The 22,884-nt window shown below is 49.2% G+C and overlaps 1 protein-coding gene across 1 annotated transcript in view; it reads right to left on the bottom strand.

Moving 5' to 3' along the window:
• LOC144164078 (uncharacterized) overlaps nucleotides 1-22,884 on the bottom strand; it is a 195,644-nt gene that overhangs the window by 1,707 nt on the left and 171,053 nt on the right. The window contains exon 8 of the mRNA XM_077694648.1: nucleotides 13,390-13,437. Coding sequence (XP_077550774.1) covers nucleotides 13,390-13,437 — 48 coding nt within the window. The remainder of the gene's footprint in view (nucleotides 1-13,389; nucleotides 13,438-22,884) is intronic.

Raw genomic sequence — 22,884 nt, 5'->3', positions numbered from 1 at the left:
CCGAGAAGCGCTGGGGGTGCTATAAAACACGAAATCGTTCAAATAAAATAAACTTGTATTTTGTCTTCATGGCTCCTGTAAGACGATGCGACAACGAGTGTGTCACAATGTGTCACGCGCTAGACTCCAAGTGTTTCGCGCCCACGGCGACAAAGATGGCAGTGATCGGTTCGGCGACGTATTTTACGTGAGGCGTTTTCTCGATGACTTCGTGGGGCTGTCATTTCGCTGAAAGAATAGGCGTGTTTTCAGAATCCACAGTCACACGAGGGATCATGAGCCGTAGGTAGGTGTTGCGGCCGAGGCGCCATGGGGAGATTTCTGGGGTCACTAATGTGCCGCCGCAAAGAATCGACCGACGTGGCGGCCCTCTTCGGCGTCCTTTATGACAACAGAAACAACAAAAAATGAACATTTATTCGGAGGGCATTTCTGAAATGGGCTGCCCTCACAGAAGTGAGAGGAATATGGACGAATGGTGTTTTTGTGCCACTAGGCTCACGCGCTTATAGCAAGGATTATGTGTCGAGAATCTGCCTTCTCCCTTTCGCCGTATTATAGACATGCGTGATGAAGAGAAAAACGTACCCCCCAATTGGAATGGTCCAAAAAAACGCTCACAGAAAGGATATCGCCGAGCGAACGAATCATCCCTAGTAGCTACGTTGGTTTATGCGTGATACGCACTACTCTTTCTGTCCACAACTTGGCATTGCTTAAAGGTGGCGGCATAACGTAGGAAACAAAGACGCGTCCCGCTCACAGAGCAACTCCTTGGGCGCATGGTGGCGCGGTATTAAACGGTGAAGGAAGAATGCGGCAATGTTTACATTCTGCTCTATTAGCACCGCAAGCGCAGGTTTCTGGCCTGCTTTGAGAATGTCAGCGTGGACGAACAGTGTGTCGGCGTGAGAGAACTAGAACATTTAGGAAGGTCGTGCAAATGCGATGGCGCGGCGTCCAGAAGATCCGTTACTGCATTGAGCAACCTCGCAACTGCGCCACGAAGGATGCATTGCTGTCGGCTTAGTCTCCCCATATTAAAATTACGGTGGATCGTTGGTAGCCGGGGAGGGCAAGCCATGGCGACTTCCAACAGAACGCGGCGCCAGGCAGTCAACGGCGGTCAATGGCACTCCAAGATATCGCGTTCTACGAACCTTAAAGAACCCCAAGATAAAAGTGACGTCAGTGGTCTCCTTTGTCGCATGCGGTCATCTTTCCCAGTTTTTACACCAAAATGCAATGGAAGAACGGTGCAAGGAAGACCGGGGACATGGCTGCCCGAAATATAGATTATTACTTTATTGAGAAGGAAATCTCTACAACGATAATTGTAAGTTCTGGCTCAAAGCCACCGGAAATAATTGCAAGCTGAAGAAACCACCAAAGCACAAGTGTTTTTTTTTTCTAGAGGTCCATTGTGGGGCTGTCCATACCCTTCCTGTCGATGACCATGTACTCACGGCAGATGGGAGTTACAAGTTTTACAATTAACACTTAAATACCCTATCTTAAGACTTCATTTAGGCTCGAAATGTTTAGTACGACACGAGCTTCATGTGTACTCGTGCATACTGTTACGAAACATTTGATACGCTCGCAGTAAAAAGAACGCTAGATGCGCTGTGAGTTGGATCATCATCAAGGAGGGAAGATGAAGAAGACGCTGACGGAAACGCGTGTGTAGTTAGGGCCCTTCCTTGGGCGGCGCTCTCTTCTACCGTGCCTTCTCTAACTGGCCATTTGGTTGAGAGTGTTGTTTGGGATCCGTCCTGCTCTACTTCACCCCTTCCGTCGCCCGTGAGTCTTGGAAACGGCTGGCTCATAGGTCCTGATCACGGATCTTCGAAGTGTAGGTCATGTTTATGGCGCCACCAAGGCGCGTCGCCTTCAAAACTTCCTAGCGCAGCTACACCGCTTGTCATCGCGAGCCACCCTCGAAACCCCGGTTTCTTTTACGGCACCGACAATTGTCGACAAGGAGTACTCGGTTAGTCTCTACGGGAGTGTGAAAGCCCGCAACCACTGGAATCCCACCTTTATGCTTGCTAACCTCATGTTCCACCTCAAAGGTACGGCAAAGACGTCGTACGATACCAACGAAGCAACACGTACTAGCTGGGACAGCGGCATGGCCTAGATGGTCAGGCTCTTTGGCAAACCGTTTGGTCGCCACCTAGTCGCCAAAAAGGAGCTTTCGTAGCGAGCACAGATATTCAACCGAGCGGTACATTATCTACATCCATGATATACTGGCTCTTTACCACAAAGTTGACAACCACATGATCTAGCAGGACAAAGTTGACCACATTTTGAAAGGAGTAGCAGATGGTGCCTTTAATGTGCTTGTGTGCAAGAACTGCTCGACTGTAAGCTCAATCTTCACCGAGTGCAAGCACTTCAAGCACTCGAAAAGTCGTCGAAATATTCAGAACTTTATGAGCCTTCTTAATACTGATTCAACGTCTTCATGTGACGCCCCGTTTCGCCCCCGCACCCCCAACGGAAAAACCAGTGCAGACATGGTGACCCGTATCGAACGCCAAGAGAAAGAGGCTATCACTAAGGCCACCACACAAAATTCCGTTGCTGATGTCCATCTGCCGATGCTCTCCGTAATACAAGCAGTTGTGCGTGACTAAATTGCCTGCATGGGCTTGCAGCCAGCCTGCCACATGAGCCATTCTGTCGGCCGTCACTTTACCGCCAGCGCCGCTTCCTGCAATCATTATGGGCCAGCTTAGTCTTCTGCGATCGCTTTCCGCTAAGAGTATGAGCCTTGCTTGAATCCAGCTCAATGGAGAACACCCGATGACCATACCATAAGATTTAATGGCAGGCATGTTGTTCATGTCGCCCCGCATTGCCAGAGCCGATGGTTTTAACAACGTAAGGGTTCGAGCTAGTTGGTACTCCATAGTGAAAATTTAAAGCGGAACAAATTTAGGCACAAGACGAATGACACTGGGACAAGCGCTGGTTTTCTTCCGATCGAAATACGTGGAGCGACAGTGTCCCGAAATCGGCGCCGAACCGCTCTGCTACCAGTTACCAGCAACGCAATTCCGACGACATCCCCGTCACCCCAACGCCGACAGTCTCCCTCTCCACAGCCCCGCCGCTCTACCTCCCTGACCTACTACGCACGCCTCGACTCGGAAAACTAGCGAGTGCAGCTCCCAGGGGTAATGCTGCATTCCCGACCCCTGCCAAAAATCCTCTTTTCACACTGCAGACAAAGGACAATTTGCTCGATGCGTAAGATCGCGGCGTGCCTGCTACGGCGTCGACTGATACAGGGGCGTAAATTTCCGTTATGAGTGTGTTATGTCCGCGCAGTCAGTGACAAGCTAACGCACGGCCACACTTGAAAATACGGTTTATTGAGTCAAGAAGAGCACGGCTTTTTCGACTGGTCTGAAGCAAGGTCCCAAAGCGTCATCTCCCCGGGGAAGTGGGGGAGGCGGCGGCGAGGGAAAGGGCCCCTTCGTGGGGGACACTAATTGCCGCACTGTCGGTAGGCGGCGACACAGAACTTCGCTTCCACTGGGGAGCAAGAACACAACAATTCTTCACCCCTTAGAAGAGCGCCTGGTAGCGGTCATGAGGGTGTGGCTGCCGTGTGGATTAGCACTGTCGTCGGCTTGGGGGTGCATCAAAGATTGGATCTGGGCGTCTGCGCATGTGGGTGTCGGCGTCGCAGTGACAATTTCTATAGTGAAATGCCAGGCCCTGTTGATGGGTGGTGACGCACAACTTCCTTCAGAAGGGGCTGGTTTGCTTGGAGACGGCCTAAGCTGGCGGAGCTGATGGAGTTGCCGTCGAGTTGTCGTCCCGCAAATCTCGACGAGCCACGACCGCAGCCCAATCCGTTTTTTTCGAAGTCGCTGGGACCCATTCCGGCTTGAGTTGAAACTGGCGGGCGAGCACGCGTTCTCCCTTTTGTATTCCCGGGCTGCGCGGTGGGTCGCGGGCATCCTGCGCTACCATTGAGGATGGCTCTGGTCGAACGGCCGTTAGAGCCGTTCTCCTTTCCCGCGAAAACATTAGCGTTGCAGGGGCCTGGCCTGTGGTATTTTGCAGTGTTGTGTGCAGCTTGAAAAGGAAGAGGGCCAAGCGTCGCTGTGATGACCCTGTCTCGTCCTTGCAAAGTGCACTCTTCAGTTCCGCCACGTAGCGTTCGGCTTGGCCGTTTGTTGCTGGGTGGTAAGGGGCGGATGTCACAGCTGTGGTGCTGTTGTCTTTGCAGAACCGCCGGATCACTGTCGGCAAAAATGCTGTGCCGTTGTCTGACACTATTTTTTGAGGTAGTCCGAACGTTGCAAACAACGCATGCAGGGCTTCGATGACTGCCACAGATGTTGGCCTACCCATTTGTATAACTTCCAGCCATTTCGTGTGGGCATTTACCACAACTAGAAATGTTGTTCCTTTGATTGTGCCTGCAAAGTCAACGTGCAGGGTGTGCCATGGAGGTGTTGGCTTCTCACAAATTCAGGAATGGGGCTCTCGGCACCACTGTTATGTCCGCGCAGTACATGCCAAGCTGACGCACGGGCAAACTTGAAAATAGGGTTTATTCAGCCAAGAAGAGCACAGATTTTTGACTGGTCTGAAGGAAGGTCCCAAGGCGTCCCCCCATGCATTGTGTATCTCCCCGCGGAGTTCGGAGCGGCGGTGGCGGGGAAAAGGGCCCTTTCGTGGGAGACACTAATTGGCGCGCTGTCGGGAGGCACCGACAACGAACTCCGCTTCTGCTGGGGAGCGCGACCAAAACTGAGTGCTAATCTAGGAACCAGCTTAGAAAAATCCTCACACCTGCCTTTTCGCGTGCTCAACTTGCCAGCGGTGGTACACCGACGATCGCTAATATGTGCACCTGTCGCGTCACTATCGCCGGTCACAACACCACTGTGGTTTTATCTACCTTGGACAAATGCCCTCAGGTCGCGATCTTTGGCGACGATTTCTTGAAGGAGCATGAAGCATTTATCGATTGCTCTACAGCCCTTCGTATTCAGTTGCTGACTTCTGCCGATTCATCGCCGCACCGCCTGTGCTCGTCCAAACACATTCGCTTGCAAAGTCACGCTCCTACTCATGTACCACTGACTTAGTCTACGGCCATTCCTGACAGCGACCACATTGCTGCTCCGATCGTGGACGTTCTATTGACGCGAAATGTTGGGCTGCCCCACACTACGTTCACCATCAAGCAGAACTATATTTGCTTGCCTGTCCTAAATTTCGCGATCCATACTGAAGGTCGTACAGATGGAATTACCGTCCCCACTTTCACCCATTTAGTGCAAATTAAACCACGACCCGACGCAACAACGTAGATCCAAGCGTCGACCTACCTCACCAGGTAAACGTTACCTCTGATAAGCGGGCGCTTATCTCAAGCTAAAGAAAGCAATCTGCGCTGTCGTTCGTCCACATTTGAAGACGTTTTTGACTTTGGTGACAAGCCTTTGGGGCAAAGCAGAACGGTGACACACCGTATCGATACAGGTGATGCCCGACCTATCTATCGCCGGCCGTACCGTGTTTCTCATTCCGAACGAGGAGTCATCCAGCAAGATGTTCAGAAAATATTCGCAAAGCACATAATTGAACCGTCTTGTAGTACATGGGCTTCGCCCGTCTTGTTGGGAAAAAAGTAAGATAGCACATGGCGCTTCTGTGTCTACTACCGCCACTTGAACCGGGTTACCAAGAGAAGTGTTTACCCTGTATGCAGTATCGACGATGCCCCCGATTGCTTCCATGGGGCCAAATACATCTCGTTCATATACCTTCACTCTGGTTATTTGCAGATTGCAGTAGAGGTCGACCTTGAGAATACCACTTCGTCACTCCTGATGGCCTATATCAGTTTAAGGTTATGCCCTTCAGACTGCCCAACGCGCCAGACAGCTTTGACGGCATGATGGACTCTCTCCTGTGCAGATTTAAAGGGTCCACTTTACTCTGCTATCTCGATGACGCCACTCTGTTTTCTCCATCATTCAACGCTCATCTCCATCACCTGCGTGAAATCCTTGCTCATTTCCTTCAGGCCAACCTGCAGCTCCATTCAGCGAAATGTCGGTTCGCGAGGCGCGAACTAACCAATTTGGGGAACCTTTTCGACGCTCATGGAGTGCCACCGGATTTCAAAAGAATAAAGCAGTTAAGGACTTCCCTGTAACCCGGTCATCAAAAAAAGTCAAGTGCGAAATTCTGTGGGCCTCTGGTCATATTTCCGCCGCTCTATAAGAGGCTTTGCTGATATCGCAAGTCCTTTAATCAACCTTTTGAAAAAGGACGTCTTTGCATGGGGCCTTGAACAGGCCAAAGCCTCCACCACAATGATAAATCTCACCACATCTCCAATTCTAGCCCAACTCGATGTGTCCACTCCCATCGAAATCCGGACTGTAGCTACGGCATAGCATTGGAGCTGTCCTTGCTCAGAGCAAACCCGGTAAGGATTGCGGGATTCTTACGCAAGCCACCTCCCATCATTCCATCACACAACGGGAGTTTCTCGCTATGGTATGGCCAGTGGGCAAATTTCGTCCGCACATCTACGGCCGACCGTTTTCCGTTGTGACGGATAATCACGAGCTCTTTTGGCTAGCATCACTGAAACATCCAACAGGCCGCTTCGGGCGTTTGGCTCGCCGTCTACAGGTGTACTGTTATTCGGTCGTCTAGAGATCGCGCCGCCTGCACCAGGATGCCGACTGTCCGTAACGCGACCCCGTCCAACCTTCAGAGCCCACATGCTCCGACGCATTTCCATAGCTATTGGCAATTTCCTCTCTCCTACAACTTGGTGAACAGGAGCGCCGGAATGCATTTTGTCGGCAGATCATTAAACACCTGAGTAACGCCCCTTAGGACTCACCAGTACGATTCTTTCAAGTCAAGGACAGTGGGCTCTAGCGTAAGAATGCACGCCTGGAACGTTCCGAGCTGCCCCTGTTCTTTATGACCACCTTCGTTTGGCCGTCCTCTGGCAACTGGATGACTATCCAACAGCTGGTCATTCAGTAGTTTCCAGAACATACTACCGCGTCCGACAAGGTTTGTTCTGGCAAGGGCTTTACCGCTCTATTTGTCATTACGTCGGTGCATGCCACAAGTGCCAACGTCGGAAAGCACCAACGGTGCGACCCGACGGCCCTCTTCAGCCACTGGACTTACCAGTTGAACAATTTTCCTCCATTGGTTTAGACCTATTTGGCCCCGTTTCCCAGTCTGAGGCAGGAAATCGGTGGATTGCAGTCGCCACTGATTATGCCACACGTTACGCAATAACAAGGCTATTACAACCCCCTGCGCTACCTCTGCCGAAGAGTTTCTCCTTTACGAGGTGATCCTACATCATTGTGCTCCTCGTCAGCTATTGACTGAAAACGGACGAAACTTCCTGTCGCGAGTAGTCGACATCATCCTTCGCTCGGGTGCAACCGTGCACAAATTTACGACTTCCTACCATCCCCAGGAGAACGGTTTTAAGAAGCGACTTAACCTAACTTGTTTGAGATGCCCATGGCACCTTACACATTGCTTTGCTTTTCATTACATTCGCATACAACTAGTCCTGTCAAGATACCTCCGGCCGGATTTTCTCCCTTTTTAGCTCCTCTTCAGTCGAGACCATTCTTGCCCATGGACACATTACTCCAACAAACCACGCCTCCTTATGGATATGCACAAGATACCATTGCCGGGCTGACTTTGACGGCAGCATTGCGTGCACCAGGCTCACGTCATCCCAGGATTCCCAAAAGTCCCGTTACGATCGACGCCTCAGCAGCCGCCTCTTTATGCCCGGAACTTTCGTGCTGCCCTGGTGTTCAGCTCGTCAAGTAGGGCGTTCGGAGAAACTCCTCGCCCGCTACTACGTCCCTTACCGTGTGCTCCGCCAACTGACTGAGGTGAACTATGAAATCACCACTGTCGTTTCGTCTGACTCATCCCGCCCTTCGAAAAATGACATCGTCCATATCATCCTTCTTAAGCCCTACCGTACACAACATCGTCCATATCATCCTTCTTAAGCCCTACCGTACACAGTCTACAGTTGTGCCCTGAGCAGAACTGTAGGCTTTATACCGAGACGATGCTCTTACAGGAAGGGAATTCTGTGCCGAGGCATTTGATACGCTCGCTGTAAAGGGTGTGGGGATTCGATTTATCCGCGTTTTGATCCCCTTCATTTGATCCTGATCGTGGTCTTCAAATGAACGCACTTTCCCGCACCTCCTGTGACGTCACCTCGCGGGCCTACGCGCCCGCAGGCTCTAACTGCCCCGCTGCCGCGGTCACTCCTTCTCACCCGGGAACCGGCCTCTTCTCCCCCATGCCTTATACCCTCAGCGCGCACGTTTTGCAGGTCTTTCTTGCTCTTGGCTCTCTTGGATCTGGCGCTTGGTAAGGAGATGGAAGGTAAAGTGTGTGGAACGCGCGGAAATGCGGCTAGTCTGCACCCTCGCCGCCACCCGTAAGGAGCGGGGCCCCTGACCCCAATCCGACGCGCGAAGTAGGCCTAGTCCAACCTCTCCGTCAGCCCACGTGTCGCCCCAGCGATCGCAGCCCGTTGAGGCCGGGCCTTCAGGCGCGTATTGATACAGTGTAGTTCCTAGCCCTGTCGAGGCGATCAACATGCGCTGTACCACTCAGGAAATAAATCTCCTGGTTCAACTTGGCTCTTTTCAGCCTGTCGTCACCATTGTCGGTGAATCGAACCCGTCACGGTGTCTCCCTCGTGGATGCTGCGAACTTCTCTGGGGCATTTTGGATGGGTCATTTCTGGGCGTGGGGAAACACCCTGAATCTCGCAACGGCCCACCTAGGCCCAATATGTCCACAAGGGTACGCTAAATACGCTGTGAGTGGGAAGGTCATCAAGGTGGGAAGATGAAAAAGACGCTGACGGAGACGGGCGTGTTGTGCGGGCCCTGGCTTGGGCGGCGCTGACTTCTACAGAAGCTTCTATATCCGGCCACTGGTGAATACAGAACTACCTCGTATCAATATCATATACAAAAATGTTACTGTGTCACGGGTTGTTTTCTTAATGGAGCCTTTAACACACGTTATTTAGGATGGTACTCCAAAAAGGCGAATAATTTCCCTTTGTAAAATGCATAGACTCTACGAAAAGATTTCCTCTTTACATTTAGGAGAACAGTATTTATAATGCAACGCAAAAACGACCTTCACACCCCTTTTCTCCCCAAGAATACCATTAAAGCAGCATAACAATTATCTGACGTCAAGGCATACACGACCCCACAACTCTTGTCGGTAGAAAATTTTACAATACCTACTGGTATGTTTAAAACATTGTGGTTGGAAATGAGCGCCAACAATCTTTTAAACAAATTAGTGTGAACTGCTTCATGTAATTGGACGAGTTTAAAAAGGTCACCTTTTTTCGGGAATCTGTGCGCACTACAAATCGGTTCATTTTCTTTTGGTTTCTATAAGAGCTTGAAACATCGATTACATATTGCTTCTGCAAACAATGACTTCTGCTTCAATTAGATTGAAGCTGTTTTTGTTCCTTTTGTGCTAATTAAAAACCTCCTGGAATGTTTTTGTTCCTTGGCCTGACTTTTAACACTTGCTTTGTATATGGATATCTGTCGCAACCAACGAATATACCCATACAACCGTACTCAATGCTGGTGCTTTTCAGCAAACACTAATTTCCAAACTTTAGCTAGCCACTAGTTCTTTATCTTTGTTTCCAGATATTGAGGCTCGTTTTAAGATTCAGCTGTAACTTATCATACATGCTACACCTGCGAGGTAGAATACTCTTGCGGATCAAAATGGCTTGATGGGGAGGGAACGTTGAACGACATGCCGCTTGATGCAACACGTCTTCTTAAAGCCGATCATGTTTTTGATCACGGCAAATATTTATGAACCCACAAAGAGCAATTTAAATGCGCATAGATGGCGGTTGCTAAGATATCTTAATACGGAACCAAATCCTAACCCCAGACGTAGGGCGAGCGTTCGTGATGTGGCTAAATTTGCATTTAAACTCATACTACATAGCACTATGCGTGCATGCGTCAAAGGTGTTGTGCGATATTTTCGTGAGTGTTTCATTAACACAAGCGAAACGCCAAACATTGAACGTAAAATGCAGCGTGAAAATTTTTGAATTACGTAGGGCTATTTTTTGCTTCGTGTATTTTCGATGGGGCATATGAGAGGAAGTGAAATTTCAAGATGGGAAGAGAGCACCTTTTAGACCCATAAAGTAATTGAGATTGCGAATTTCTTATATTATAAAAATATTGTCTACCATACTAAGTCTACTAGGAATGGCCGATGAGTCAAGTGAGCAGCCATTTCTCTGGCTACAGACAACCAATGATTGGTAGGATACGCGTGTGAGTAAGAAACCAAGCTTTCGCCGTCCTCAGTATTTAGGCGAAAGCTTTATACGCCCCACCAAACACGATAATTGCCCGTCGTCGTAGTCGGCCAACGCAAAGCGAACCAAACTGCCAAAATGCCACCTGTAGATTTCCAATCATATTTGGCTCTAACACGGGTCGCCAGACTACGATCTAAATTCGCTGAGCACTACGCTAGCCTCGCAATCTGCCGAAATAAAACAAAAGTTTGCCTGATGCGTGCCTCGTGGCCGGAGAACTGGAACGCTCGTGTGAAGAGCAGCTGCGCGAAGTGGTAAGCTCTAAATGCCACAAGTTGCAGTCCGAATTACCGCCAGTCTGCACGTCGGACAAAAGATGAAGAAACGAATACGGAGAGTATAAAACACGTATGTAGCAGTAAATAAGTCTTCAAAATTCTTTGAGATTTTTTCTTCCATATCGGAAAGAAGAATTTAAAGGGGCAATAAAGGTTTAATGAAATGCTCTTTTAACTGGAAGATCATGCGTTTCGTAGCTCTCTGGGCTTTTGCTCGACGAGCGACGATGCGTTCCTTACTGAGGAATAACGGAAGAAAGCGGGCATTTCTCTCGACCGCTTTCCTTATATCTTTTTGTTACGTAGGCACTACGTCACGAACTGGGAGCGAGGCATCCGTGGGGTCTAAGCGCTCTCCCGATGTCCGCGGTACCTATTACGTCTGCAAGCCGTGGCCGCCGCCGAAAGCGTTCGTCTGGCCGAGGGTGCTGGCTTGGTCTTTTTTCATTTGCCACCGGCTGAACGAGAAATCTCTTTCGACATACCAGTGATGCATATTTCAACAAACCGCCTCGATGGATGTTCAAGCCAAACACCTGTGAGGCGATACGTGAAACGGGTAGTACCGCCGAGCGTTGTCCGGCATGACCCCAACAAGCTCACGCGCACTGGCGCCTTCCTGGTGCGGTAAACAGTGCGTCAGTGACATGTGATCAGTTGCGACGGCAGACCGCGCTTCCAGCATTCAAACTCGATAAGCTGACAGGGAAGATGTCTTTTTGTACGCTCCTTGTGTAAACCGCTGGCCAAATATTACGGCCTGCGAACACTCAAATTGAGTATTCCTGCCCGGCTACCCCGGGTTCAATCGTACGGCAATGCAGCGTTTCCGGATTATCAATAGCGGCTTGCGGCGAACGGATATTCACAACGTACCTACCCCCTTTACCTCTAACGAGCGATAAGGTTCTCATAAAGCGCAGGCACGCATTACTGATAGCAACATTGGCACGCGGAGAATGGAAGATTAGAAGTTCAAGTGGGTTGCTTAAGCATCTTGCTCCTTTTGTCGCTTCGTGGCGGGGTTATTGCTTGCGGAAGCTCGGGCGTTCATCATCGTAGATTATCGAATTCTCTAAGGGCGCACCAAAGTACGTAGAGCACGTCTTTTTCCAAGTGAAACTAAAACATTGTGGTCGCCTCTGAAGCGTTAAGGAAGCGGCCTGCATCGCAACGTTTAAAAGCTCTAGTTCGTGTTTTTCAAATAAGATGAACGCACGGAAAGCTGTGATTTACGTTTGTTTTACGGAATCAGCCACCGAAGAACTGCCTATTAGGAAAACATTTATAGGTGTTTCTCCAATGCGGTCTTGCCATTCTCAACTTTTGTGACGTCACAAGCCGCAGTACCCAAAAGCGTGCGGGGCGTCACATCCAGTTTTCACGTTTCTTGCCTCATCAGAAAATATGGCACCGACCCTACCATCATTTATACGGACCTACCCTCAACGACCCGCTCAAGTCGCTACTGTTGACCGCTTCGACAATGCCTTCACCACCTCGGCAACTGTCTGCACAACCTCTACTACCACGGCCAAAGAAGCAGCCATTGCCCTAGTAATGACCCAAGCCGCAAATCCCACCATAACAATTCTGTCTGACTCCCGAGCTGCCTGCTGTCGTTTTGCACTCGCACGAGTCTCCGCTATTACCCTGACCATCCCCTCCCAATTCCGCACCCTCCATTATGCCCGCATAGTGTGGACACCCATCCGCGCTGGGAACGAGGTGGTACACGCCTCCGCGCGAGCTCTCCTTCACCAGGTATTCTTAGTAAACGCCAATAGCCCTACTGGTATTGCAAACTCCCTTACGCCTTTCTCCAAAACCTACACGGACCACCTCTACCACTGTAGGGCAACCCGAGTCGCCTATCCCGCTCCCCACCCTTCCCTTCGTACCGCAGACGCCCGCATTTGGCGCCTACTTCAAACACATAACGTAGTACAATCACCTCAATCTCCACCACACCTCTCCTACTAACTACCCACTCAACTGCCCTCAATGCGATGAGCCTAACTCCATTACGTATCTTGTCTGAAAGTGCCCCACCAATTTTCCACCACCATATCTCCTACCCTTGAGCAGGTGGAGTGCGCGCTGCACAGCTGCCAGGTCGAAGACCAGGAGGCCCTGATCTCTCGGGCGAGGATGGCAGATGCGGCACGCGGCCTACCGGACTAGGATGACCACCTAACGCTCTTAACACTTTCTCCCCTACCCTTTCCCGGTTGTTTCATTAAACTTTTGTATTTATTTCTCTCACCTTGCAGGGGCTGTTCAAGATTTCATGTCTACACATTGTCTGTGGTCAATTTCAATTTTCTATTTCAATTGTTCAGTTTGTTCATAAACTTCTCAGCAAGGCATATTTAAGACATTTCCTCTCCTTCTTGCACAAAAAAGATTTATTGCCAGTAAATATTATGCAAATATGATTCTAAAAAAGAACGTTACACTCCATACTAGAACTTTTTTTTAATTCGCTTTACATCAGGATCAGATTCAGAGAATGGGGTTGTCCGGCTGAAAATGCAAAAACAGCAGCTCTGTCTGCCTGTTCGCAATTAATTCTTAAAGGGAAATCGAAAAAGAAAATATTGGACAAGAAAAAGCAGGTTCATCGGAACAAAAAACTGAAAGCAATACACTTACCCTCGTCAGGTGGGCTGAAGAGTTCATACAAGTACAGCGTAATGTCACCTGGTAGAAAATAAATGTTCAACGTTTCAGCGCAGTTTGCAACAGAAACAATATGCCAAATCGGTAAAACAACACAAACAGATATGTTTCTTTTATCTTCCCGTATCGAAGCGCAGAAGCACAACCTGGCGCACTTCTAAATGAAGTCACGAATCATTCGTTTTAGAGAACGAACCGTTTACTACGCTACGGCTTTGAAACCTCTAAAATATATTACACTTCGCAACGTCACGTCTCAAGCCGTCATCGCGCATGCAGCGCTTTCGTATTGCTATGCCCACTCGAAGCCTCGCTGCAGTGGTACCACGTGACTAGACGAATGAAGAAATGTTCATTCTGTGCGTGACTGCTCGGCATTGCAGGTCGAGCTTGAGATTGCCTTCTGTGCTTGACATTTCTGGTCGCGCCATCTATGCTGCGTTTCGGTACAAGCAAACCACATGACAAGGCTGCAGTTTAACAGCTGCTGCGCCGGCGGGTGGTTGCACAATGTCGCCAACGATGGCGGCCGCCCGGCTGGCTGTGAGCGCCGTTCAGCGGAAGTGAAAGGATTAACGCAAGCACCCACTAAATAATCTAGTCGGATGGCTGCGAAATCTCGAGAGCAAGAACAAACCCTCACGAAACACAGTATGGATGGCTTTTGCTTGTTTGGTGATTTAAAATTGACCAGAAAGCACCTTAGCAGGGTAAAAATGACAAATATTTATCAGCGTAAGAGCACATATCAAGTAAAAAACTATGCCTTGACCCGGCGGAAAATTGTGCGTCAGGAATTCTTTTTTACGTCCACCCTTTACCAATACTATAAAATAGCTTGAATCGCCAGGGAAATTTAAACTTCGTTTTCGGCCTGCCACATACTTTCACGCAAGAATGCTGACGGAAAGAACACAAAGCTTGTGCAGTCAGCTTGTGCAGTTACTATTCTCTATACAAAGCACACTATGAAGTCGGCACACCGACCGACCGACTGACCGACCGGCGCCGACTAGCTGAGAGCCTGATTCATCGACAGCCAACCCCAACGTCTCATTCTAGACATTTCACATTTTTAAAAAGAAATTCTCTTATGGCATAGTTCTCCCTAAAGCTGTATTTTCAGGAATCCCACATTTGTTGGAGCAAATAAGTTACATGTTTTCACAAACTCCTGCTAATATCTTTTTGCTGTTTCACTACAGAACTTCTTCGTGCTTATGTATGTAACCCATAAAAACCTCTAAGAACCACTTCCCTCAATTCGCCCTAACAAACATCTACAGAAAAACGTGGATGTAGAAATATATTGTTCTAACCGATTCCTCACATGAAATTCAGCTTTTCGATATACCCGACTTGTTTCTGCAGAGAAACATCAACAACTGAAAGCGCGAAACAAACTATCAGATTTCATCCTAACACATCGCTTAATTGTTAGAAAGATTTTTGAAGTTACCCCCGAACAGATCAATAGGCCTATTAGGTAATGCCGATATCCCACCAAAGTGCTGTACCTACACGCCTAAAATTTTTGGAGTGTGTTCCTGTTAAGCCAAGCTCAAAATGCAGACCTTTCTAAAACTATGATACTGCCGAGAGGGTTCACAGGAGTAAAATATTTTTGAAAAACGTTTTGTAATTCGAAATGCCAACTAAGATAGCGGAGAGGTTGTTGCTTATAAGCATAGGTCGGCGTATTCACTCGTGAGTATACTCATTTGTACTCCTTTGAACTCAAACTCACCAGTAAGTATGATGATGAGTCAGTACACACGCAGATAAAAAAAGTGATTATGATATACGAGTGAGTACAGCGGTAAGTCCACTTCTCGTGAGTACAGTACTCATGAGTACACTCTTAATGAGAATGAGTACTCATGTGGTCAATATTCATGAGGATGTGGTCAATATCCATGAGGAATCATACTCATGAGTACACAGTCTCATGAGTAGTACTCGCGAGTGCGCAGAACTCACGAGTACTACTCGCGAGTATGCAGTACTCATGAGTACTACTCGTAATTATACAGTACTCATGAATACTGTATTTTCGAGTGCATGCACTCGTTAGTATAGTAGTACAAACACGTTCTATCACGAACTCGAGTCTGGACGCGCGTCTACGAGTCGCAAGCATTTAGCGGTTCCGCTGTGCAGCTTAACTCTCAAGGATGGTAAAATAAGACAACGAAAACTGCACCTCCCTCCTTTCCCTGTCCCTGTTTGGCGCTGTTAGCGTTTTTCGGCGGTCGCTCGCTAAGGGGTTGCGGTGAAAAGGGAAAAACGAGGGGGTGAGGGCCCGGCGGGAAGCGCAGCCGCAGTGACTGTTTCTACTGCAAGTGTTGATTGGCGCAGTTATTTTTGTTTACAAACACGCGGCTTGGCAACACGTTGCTGCTTCGTTCCGCTAGCTCCGTTCGAATTGCTTACGGGGAGTTGGGGCAGGGGGGGTAGCAAACAATGCAGGCAATACGAGCACTGAAGTCGCTCTTTCCCGGTCTTCAGCAGTTTCCGCAGGCGCATTTCACTCTGTGTAGTCGTTTCGTGAGCCGATCCGCTCGTTTCAACAGCCGCAGTAAATTTAAACGATTGGCGTCCAATCGTCTGCATAGTTTGTGTCACCGAAATTGCTCGCAACATGCCGATGTGCGGTAATTTGGCTGATGTATGAACGTGCACCCATATGGCTTTATTAAGCTGCCGTTTCGAAACATTTTGCTGAGGTTCGGTAGGACTATGGTCTCGTGAAGTCCACTTACAAGTGAACATACAGCCCCACCTTGCAGGCGTGGTGGTGTAATTTTCCCCTGCATTGGAAATAAAATATCCCAGTACACCGAGGCACGTATTTGGGTTGTTAATCGGAAATCATTATGCCCAGTTGAACGCGTGCGACGCCTTGTTTCGCCTCGCAAATTTTGTCAGGAGCTCTGGCATCGTGCCGTTGTGGAAGTGTTTAGCTTTCGAATGGCTTTGCTTTCGAATGGCAACCCGATGCGCCACTTCTCGTATATGCCACCGAGTAATGAGGAAGCTGACAACGATGGTTAATTTCGGTTGTTGTTCTTCCCCTACCTTCATCTCCTATTTACTGGTGGGGCGGAAACGCCTCGCTAGAAACTACTGCCAAGTTTAACTTCGCACTGTGGAAGGCCTCGTGAAGGGGCCGTTTTTATGTCATAAACGGCAACGCCAGACGTAGGGGTTTTAGCTTAAGCTCGCGTCTTGTTGCTTGCCCATAGCGACGCCACCGCACTTTTTGATGAATATCTGTCAGCTTTGTCAGCGCTGTTCAAGACAACAGCTGCATATTTCAGCTGTGCAACCAAGGCACCAACAAAGCAATAAAGCGACGTCAGTGCAAGCTATCACGCCTCCGAAAAACGCGTGGGCAACCTTTGTTTTCGAGTTTACAAAGCACGGTAGAGCAATTGGACAGTGCTCTAATCGCTCCAAGCACAGGCGGCCACTGGGTGCACTGCGCCAGTCGACTGCGAGTGGTACCCGCTACACGCCACCCCTCCCCAAACACACACACACACACACACACACACACACACACACACAAACAAACACACACACACACACACACACACACACACACACACACACACACACACACACACACACACACACAAACACACACACACGCACACGCACACGCACACACACACTGTTGGGACGGGGTCATCCCAGCTCAGTCACCTCTGTTACGACGTTGCTCTGCTCAGTCTGCTATCGAAACGGCGCAGAGTAGAGCGATGAAGTAGTCGAGTCGACGGTGATTTGAAGCTGTATTTATATACAATATATACAAAGGCAGCAAGAGCGTTACATGGCTCGGACAAAGGCGATAGCACGTCTCAACTCAGTGCCTCTGATGAGATGCCGCCGCAGCACAGCTGCTTCCGGGCTGGTGTTATACTCTCGGGGTTCCATTGCAGCCGTGTGCAGTTCGAAATATCACTGGAATTATCCCTGAACTATCACTGGCCGCCGTTTGAATCCGGCGAATGGAGGCGAAGTGATTGCGTCAGCCGGGCTGCCATGACAGGGAAGGGAAGGCGACACAGCGGTGCCGTCTCCAGGCGCTGCTTGCAGCGCGTCTGCTGGGGGTCGTTTTTCCCTGACATGATTGGGTCAGCCATCGTGATGGGAAAGGGAGAGCAGACTCGGCGGCGCCTTTCCCGCCAAGTTGCGGCACGTCTACCGCGGGCGGTTACCTAGGCCCGAATCATCTCCGCCGTCGGCATGCCGCCGGGCGCAGCGAATTTGTGTCGGGCGCGCTGGCAGAACACACACGCATACAATAATGAGTGGTTGAAGTCAGACCCGTGTGGGTGTTGCCCAGGCTATTACCGGAAATAAATCACGACGCGTAGCGCCCCTGTCCTGTCCCTTTCCCGTGGCGGGACCTCCCTCTTGGGCTTCTCGCGCGCTAGCCCGTTTTCATTTTTTGAGTTAATCTCTTATTTTGTGGGCTGGCAGCGGTGGCGGGGGGTACGGTTGCGCAATGTTCGCAGTATGCGGAATAGTGGCGACAGCGTCTCTTGGCACCTAATTTTAAAGGAGATAATTTTTATTTGGCTACTCGAGCGACACGATGGGAGTTGAGCGACACGATGTGCCTCGAGAGCGCTAAAATATTTCACAACTTTGGACCCCTGTTCAAGACTATCTTTCTCTAAATAAGCATTGGCGGAGTTTATTCGCACTGCACCAAACGGGAACGATGGTATTCGTAGCAATGATATTTAAAGATGATAACGATGATATCTTTGTAATGATGATATTTACCACCTTGCATAATTGACCAAATTAGTAGAAACATTGTTGAATATGATCAAATATTAGTAAAGGTAATGTACAAGGAAATACAGGTAAGTACAGATTCAGCAGAAGTGAGTACTGTCAGTAAACTCCATTGATTCGGAGAATTTCAGTGCACTGATAAACAAAAACAAACGGGAAAAGCTGCCTCCGGAAGACACGCCGAAAACTGCAATTTATGGCCACGGCATTGCCGAGAAGCCCCGATTCCGACAAAAGCACGACGCGTCCCATACTCTGGTGCTTTATTGCTGAGAACACGAGGAGACGCCAGACGCAACGCGAGTGCTTGCGTTCCGTTTCACTCTCTCCGGTGTACGCGCCTTCGCATAATGTGCCCCCTATGACAGTCCACAGTGTAAGACGTTTTTTTTCGTGCTCCTTTGTCCTGATGTATATGTAAGGTCAGTATTTCTAATAAGTTAAACATTTAAAAATGTTTCCTGTTTAGCCTTTCATTCGAGCCACGACCAGCTAACATGGTGCAGTGGACAGCATCAGGATTTGAGGTCACGGGGGGACGAACGGGTGAACAGAAGAACGATATGGACGAACCGCACCCCGACTACAAGAGTGCGGCACGCAGATGTGGGGTACCGACGGAGCCCACGTCAACGGTGGTTGACCCACTGCTGACCTCAACGGAACGCTAGGTCCAATGTTATAAGAAGAACCAGGAGATCATAAGCCCACGACGATTACGAGGGCTGCCCTGCTCTGGCCGTATGGACGACTTTGTCTCGCGGCTTCTAGTGGACAACGAGCAACGTCGCCAGTTCTCCAAACGAACAAATGTGCCAACGATACTTCAGGCTGCTTACGACAACAAACGGCAGAGGAACTTGCAAGCGGCGCTGTTTGTGAGCAGGATGCAGCGTGAAGAACGAGAAAGTTTTCTGAGGCAACTGGCGAGAGTTAGCTGCACTTAAGCCACAGTGCTTGAACTGCACGATGTCCGGACACATGTAGCTTGCACGGCGGCATGCACAAGAACGAGACGACGTATGCAAAACTGCGATTGCCTGCTCACCAAACGTCTCCCAGGGATTGGCGAGATCACGAACGCACGCCTCTCTGAAACCGGGCCAATCGACGAGCAACATCGCCCAGGCGCAGGTCTTTCCAGCAACGAGCAACGAGGCGCGCAACGTACGAAGCTCGCACGAGCCAGATAGCACCACGTGCCTGGCACCCGTTCTTCCGGTCCAGACGGACACGAACGAAACACTGAAAGCGCGGAACGCAACGGGGCCAGAACGTATATTCTCCGCCCATGCTGTCCTGACCCGGTCCGCGCAACCAACGATATCGCATCCGGATTGGTGGATAAGCCACGATGAGCGAGACGCACGGCGCACGGAACGGACAAAACGTGGCGAATGACCGCACAGCAATTTTTGGGGAGTTTCCCAGGAAAAACGACACGCACCGTGCTCGAAACGCACGACAAGTGACAAACGACGTCCAACTTGGACCGGTGGAGCTGACCACGACGAAACAAATGCAAAGCGCACGGAACGCGACCAAGCTAGCACACACGCAGGTAACCGCTTTTTGCGACATCCTTCACTCCCGGTGCTGCTATCCGGACTTGGCCAGCGAATGTTACAACTGCAGAACACAACCTTGCCACAAGCAACAAATAACCCAGCGCACGCACTGCAACTCTACCGGACCGTACGAGCTCTTTGGCACCTGCTGCTCCAACCCGAGTCCAGCGAGCGAACGACACTACACTTGTGCAGGTAGGGCCGTCAACGAGCAACGACACGGCCAGCGCTTGCGGCACGTCCTAGCCAGAACGTACAAGTTCACCGGCACCCGTTGCTCCGATCGAGACCCACACGACAAACCCGACAAACCGTGCGCAAGCGGACTCGGGGTGAACGGAGCGCTTTCGAGCCTGCTTGTACGGGAGATAGCGATTTTAGCATTCTGGAAACAACGGGCAAAGGAGGCGAGCTTGAGCGACGACGCGGACACGGCACGAACGCCAACGAATGAGACAGATCAACACGAAGGCATCGAACACCCTACCAATGAAGTGACGCTTACGACGCCAAGGAATGTAGGCCGAACGGACGAGACGAACTACGCCCCCTTCTCCACCACAACGGTTTCACTTTTCAAGTAACCACCGCGAAAGCATAAACGGAGCCGCGACGATTTTGACCGATCCGCTACGCCAGCTATGACAACAAAAGGCCAGCGCACGCCAAACGAAAAGCCAACTGGCTCCCGCACCATACGCAACGTATACCTCAATCGAAGCAGCGTCCTCAACACGCCGAACTATGAAATCCCTGCACACAGCAGCTCGCCAGCGGACATAACGCCCTTCTACGCTCCAACATGCATAAGCACGCTACGAGCTACAGGAATACGATCGCCGACGGAAGTGACACGACTGACGCAAAGCCATAAACGCTGTCAAGTTCAGGTCCGACGAGGTGAATACCATGGCACACACATTAAAAAACAAGCCCATTTGATATTCACCGAACCTCATAAAGACAAACGTTCTGTAACGAAGTTTCTAGTATCCGGAACAACAAAAAACAAACGCCAGCATCGAGCAACTGCGAATAAGCAGACAGTGATCTGGATACGAACGGACGTCAAACTACCCGGACACCTAATTGTGTCTGGGGGTATTAGGTGGGGTATTTGTGAGAAGTACTCATGAATACAGATTGAGTACTTATCAGTACAGATTCAGTACGCATGGGTATTTTGAGTAGTACTCATGAGTACAGATTGAGTACTCATCAGTATAGATTCAGTACTCATGAGTATACAAGATTGAGTACTCGTGAGTACTGATTTAGTGCTCATGATTACACTTTGTGTACTCATGAGTACAGATTGAGCATGAATACTCGTGAGGACAAATCAGTTTGAGTACATGTGAGTACGATTTAAAATGAATATCTGATGAGTGAGTATGAGTGATTTTGAGAACAGAATAGCTTTTTGAGTATGAGTTTGATTGAGTACAGCGTTAATGAAAAAAATTGTGATTGAGTTTGTGTGAGCTTTTTCTGTTCTGCCGACCTATGGGTGACAGGCGCGTATACCCAGAGCTGATAGTTGACTCAGTCGGGAAAAAACAAACTTCCCGAATGATGCGACGCCGTACCGTAAGATACATATGATGCAGTGTTCCCTGCTAGTACCAACTACGCGAATATGCAGCGTCAAGAGGAAAAAACGGGTATACTTCTGACACATCTTCCCTGTCATGTCGTCAATTGCTGCTTACTAGTTGGATTGCCGCAGTCCGTGCTGCTAATCTGAGCGTTTTTTATTGACCGCTGTGCAGCAAGCCTTCATTGAGCCCCATGAATATCTAATTGCCAGCAACTGCGTTCCATCAAGAAGAAATCCGATTTGAAACCTGCGCTCGTAATTTATTTCCGTCTGCTATACTCCCGAACAAGTTAAACATTGCAATAACTCATGTACGGTATCACAACACCGAAGCGACGGACCTGAATATCAACAGGCGCGCGCATTTTGAAAGGAGACTGCTATCAATGCGATATCGTCTGCTTTTTCTGACATAATTGTTTGTCGTCGCTGCAGTAGTATATAGGCATAATAAATACTATTAATCCCGGAAGCGCCTTGTCCCACGGTCAAAATATTCTCAGTGATGCACTACATGCGCCACGCGGAGTAATATCCCGCTGCGGTGATGAGGAACAGCGGCAACTTCCGTTGCTAGATTCAAAATCAACTTTTCAACGGGGAAAAACACACCAGTACGGTTTAGCCGAGACTAAACTCCAAGACCTAGAAGCCCCACCTGTCATCGACAAGTATGTCTGGGAAGGATGCCACAGGAATGAAGAGAGGGGGAGGCGTTGCCGTGCTTATTAAACAACGAACCGACTCGCACATAGTGCATAAAAGCTGTAAAGAGCTACTGTGGGTCAGAGGCACTATACTGGGGGGAAACACATGCTTAGGAGTTGCGTATCTGTGGACCGGAAATGGACCCCTGGAGGAGGAGGAGGAAATGGTAATCTGTTTCAGAATACATATGAACTATTCCAAAGATTTCCGTGCCATGATCTTAGTTGGAGATGTGAATGCCCTCAGAAGCTTTGGATGGATACACAGATCACAATGGTTCTCCAGTGATAAATGTTTGTTAGGAAAACCGGCTTCCAATAGCAAACACTCAAAACAAGTGCTACGGAAAATAACGTGGGTAAGCGGTAACATACAGTCTATCATAGAATATAGTCTAGTCTCAAAAACAGCATACGCAATGTTGCGGGAAATGAGGATCAATGATAACAGAACATGCAGCTTAAGAGGCGATCACAAGTGGCTTACTTTGTACTTTGGAAACGGATCCCGAATAAACTCAGAAATTGGTACAGCCGGAGGAACTAACTTGTACAATGAACAGTTAAACATCATCGCTGGTATTATGGAAGACGAAATCAATAAATTCCCAGACAAAGATTGGGAGTACGAGTGAATATTCGCAGTTATAAAGCGTCAAATGAATGAAGCCAAGCAACAAAACCGGTGGAAAGAGAAGGAAAAATCGAGAACCTGTTCGAATAAGGAAACGACAGAGGCTATTCACTAGCGAAAAAAGGCGTTGAGAAAACATAGTGA

Source organism: Haemaphysalis longicornis, unplaced genomic scaffold, assembly GCF_048455015.1.
Source record: "Haemaphysalis longicornis isolate Haplotype H1 unplaced genomic scaffold, Haemaphysalis longicornis Haplotype H1 scaffold_13, whole genome shotgun sequence".
NCBI lineage: Eukaryota > Metazoa > Arthropoda > Arachnida > Ixodida > Ixodidae > Haemaphysalis > Haemaphysalis longicornis.
Note: the sequence above shows the minus strand (reverse complement) of the source record. Positions and strands in the feature narration are given on the sequence as shown.